The 3,829-nt window shown below is 31.2% G+C and overlaps 1 protein-coding gene across 5 annotated transcripts in view; it reads right to left on the reverse strand.

The window, feature by feature from the left end:
* The window catches only part of LOC107708009 (potassium voltage-gated channel subfamily C member 4-like), a 9,075-nt gene extending 6,135 nt beyond the window's left edge, over positions 1–2,940 (reverse strand). For all 5 annotated transcript variants that reach the window (XR_001636316.1, XR_001636315.1, XR_001636317.1 and 2 more), the window contains exon 1: positions 2,773–2,940. Coding sequence is in view for 2 of the 5 variants with exons in the window: in XM_016512151.1 (XP_016367637.1) it covers positions 2,773–2,905 (133 nt within the window). In the remaining 3 variants the exon portion in view is untranslated. The remainder of the gene's footprint in view (positions 1–2,772) is intronic.
* Positions 2,941–3,829: the final 889 nt, after the last annotated feature.

A 3,829-nucleotide genomic window follows, 5' to 3' on the forward strand; every position in this document is an offset into this window, starting at 1 on the left:
GTATTAAATATATATTTGTTTATATACATCTAAATATTTTTTTTATAAATAATTTAAATTGAGATACAATTTTAATGATAATATAATTTTAGATAAAATATATATTTAAAAAACAAAACAAAAGATAAAACATTGACCCTAACATATTAGAGCTGTTGTCCTGATGCTTGAGATAAAATACACAAAAAATATAAATAAATAAATACACAAACAAACAAACAAATAAATTCAATTGTGTGTGTGTGTGTGTGTGTGTATTGACATGTACAGGCATACGACAATAAGTGTATTTAACCGGTTGTTTGTAACCTTCTAATGGCCTTTCGCTCTACTTGTGCTGAGGTACGGCAGGCTGTGACAGAGCTTGACCTTACAAACACACACGTTTAACCTCCCAGCAGAGTTATTAGCCTAGCGTTTGTGTCTGTCAAACAGTGCGGCGTGTGGCCTCAGGCGCTCAACATCTGCCTGGCTACGGGGTCACGCTGGGTAATAGTTCAGTCACATTAGCCCAAGCAATGCAACATGCAAACCAGAAAATGTAGCAAACTAACGGAAGATGCATGGTTAGGAGAGCAAAATAAAGAGCAGATATACAATAAAATATATCTACAATTTAAATTGTGAAGTAATTACGCATCATGATTTAAAAAATCTAATTTTTGGTACTGTAATGCAAAATATTTAAATTTTACATTAGTAAGTAATCATGCATCACGGTAGTAATTCATGCAAAATAAAATTATAATTTCCATTACTGTAATACAATATATATTTAAAAATTTAATTGGAATTTATGTTAAAAAAAAAAAAAAAAAATCTAATTCTCATTACTGTAACACAATACATATGTAACATTTAAACTGTGAAATAAATATATATTATGGTAGTAATTTATGTAAAAAAAATCTCATTTTCATTTCTGTAATATAATATATATTTAAAATTTAAATTGTGAAATAATTATGCATCATAGTAGTAATTTATATAACATTTTTATACATTTTCATGACTGTAATACAATATATCTTTTAAATTTAAATGGTGAGAATTGTGCATTATGGTAGTAATTTATCTAAAAAAAATCTACATTCAATTACTGTAATATAATATGCATTTAAATTGTGAAATAATCATGTATCATAGTAGTATTTTATGTTTTAAAAAAAAACTCTAATTTTCATTTTTGTACTACAATATATATTTACTAGGGCTGCCCGGCCTCGACTAAAGATTTTTCTGGTGGACTTAGTAGTCGTTAATTTGAAGCATTAGTCGACTAATCACACGTTTATTAATAAACCATTTAATTCATAATAATGATCCTTTAATTGCCTACACTGCATAATAAGCTCTCAAGCGCATGCATAAAGCTTGCCACAGCACACCGGCAGAAGTAATGATTATGAATGTGTCAGTGAAAAACAGTAAAGAGGCTGCATTAACATTTAAATAATTCACTGATAAACTAGTGCTTTCTTTGTTTCGGTTTAAGACATGAAGTTGGCGACACTGACTCATCATCTCCGCAGTAGTGATGCACCTGTATGCATGTTTCATACGAATTACATAATCTGAGAATATTTGTCTTCCATTTGAATTGGTTTATTTGAAAGTAGACATTTCACTCTCAGAGTTTCTGAGTTTTGCGCTCAAGTTCACAGAGACCGAGACGGCAGAAAGCGCATCCTGTTTGCTTTCATTATTTTACAAAAGCACAATGTTTTGTTGTTTTGTGAGTGCACACAAATAAACGTAGAGTCTTTGCAGATTTAAAAGATGTATTACTCTTATCTGTATGACCAAACATGAGGGGTATTTTAAGAGCAAGTGAGCGCACCAGCGCCTCCATCTGTTCGCAGTGAACGCACTACTCTTCACACTCCACACATACACTGTAGCGCACATTTCTCTAGGTTAACATCAGATTGAGCGGCCATGTAAAGTTGCTAATACTTACATATTTCAGATGATAAGCCATATTTGTGGTGGATGAATGATAGACGAGCGTCTATATGGTTGTACTGTATTACCACATAGACCAGCCCTTAACGATCTGTGTGACTTCGCCAATGTGGATTTTTATTTATTTTTCCGCGGCTAAGCGACTAATAAAATTTTGGTCAATCAAGCCTCTTTTGGTCGTCTAATGGTTAGTCGACTATTAGGGGGCAGCCCTAATATTTACAAATTAAATTGTGAAAATTATGCATTATGGTAGTAATATATTTTTGGTAGTAAAATAATTTTAATTACTGTAAAACTATATATTTAAAATTTAAATTGTAAAGTAATTATACATTTTGGTAGTAATTTATATTTAAAAAATTGTCATTACTGTAATATATATATATATATATATATTTAAAATTTAAATAGTGAAAAAAGCATCATGGTAGTAATTTATGTTTAAAATCTCATTTTAATTATGTAATACAATATATATTTAAAATTTATTAAAGTAATCATGCATCATGGTAGTAATTAATGTTAAAAAAAAATCTAATTTTCATTACCGCCTTAAAAATGCAGTGATGACTAATGAACAGACTAGCACTGGCGATGACGGCAGCTAGAAACCATCATAAACCTCAGAGTCTCTTCTGAACAGTTAAAGTCCTTCATTTCCATCCAGGAGTGAATGTTGATGTCAATGGATGAATTAATGGCAGATATTCAATGAGAAGGGATGAAATGGGTTCAGATGGGTTTTGATTGGCCGCATATACGCTAATGTGAAGAAAGGAGGGCTGTGATTGGACGATCAGGTACCTGTTTTGCGGATAGCTGCGTCTGCTGTGCAGGTGTAGTCGCTGGCGGCCAGCAGGAAGCAGGTTCCTTCGGTGTGACGGTCCTGTTCTCGAGCGCTGGAGAGCCGCATGGGTATCCGCTCCTCCGGAGACATGGTGATGTCACTTCCTGCGCTGCAGTCGGCAGACAGCACTGGTGGGAAACGGTGAGAAATGACAGCTGCTTATTTGGGACGCAGACCGGCTAGAGACGGAGGTGAGAGGTCAAACCTAGGACGGAAATAGGAGCGAAACTAGGTCGAACAAGTGAGTCATCAGAAGATAGTGGGACCAAACTAATGATCCCCACGAGGAAAACAGCTTAAAAAGATCCTGAATAATGTATTCATGAAAATATAACAACACAGACAGACATCTGTGAGGGAGGAGACAGGATTAAAATAATAGTCAATGGGAAATTATGCATCGCTAGGTTTTGGAATAGAGCTCGAAAGCGAGATCGTTAAATGTACAATAAATAAAATATGCATTTACATGTGCATTTTTGCACTTCTCAATTGATTACAGTGTTATTTTAATATTCATACTATTATAATATTTTTTAAATATTTTAATTAGCTTTTATTTTTATATTTTCAGGTTGCATGAATTTCAGTCATTTTGTTTTGCCCTTTTAAATTATTTTTTTATTATTATTTTTGTTGCAAAATAATATAATATTTATTTGGGCTTTAATTTATTATTTAATTTATTATTTTTAATTTATTTATTTTTATTAAACTTAAGTTAGTTCAGTTAGTTATTTCAGCCAAGGCAGTTAAAAATAACTACAATTAAAAATAATTCTTGCTTCAATTTATTTTTGCCATTTTTATTAGTTTTTTAATAATATTATAATATTTAAGAATATTTATTTTGGCTTTAATTTATTTTTATTGCAGTATTTCAAATTAACCTTAAGATAGTTACTTAAGTTAGTTATTCCATTTAATTGCCAAGGCAGTTTTTAAAATAATAATAATAATAATAATAATTAGTTTTTGCTTAATTTTTATTTCAGTTTTAGTTTTAGTAATTTT

The sequence above is a fragment of the Sinocyclocheilus rhinocerous genome, unplaced genomic scaffold, assembly GCF_001515625.1.
Source record: "Sinocyclocheilus rhinocerous isolate Xijiao unplaced genomic scaffold, SAMN03320098_v1.1 scaffold475, whole genome shotgun sequence".
In the NCBI taxonomy this organism is placed as follows: Eukaryota; Metazoa; Chordata; class Actinopteri; order Cypriniformes; family Cyprinidae; genus Sinocyclocheilus; species Sinocyclocheilus rhinocerous.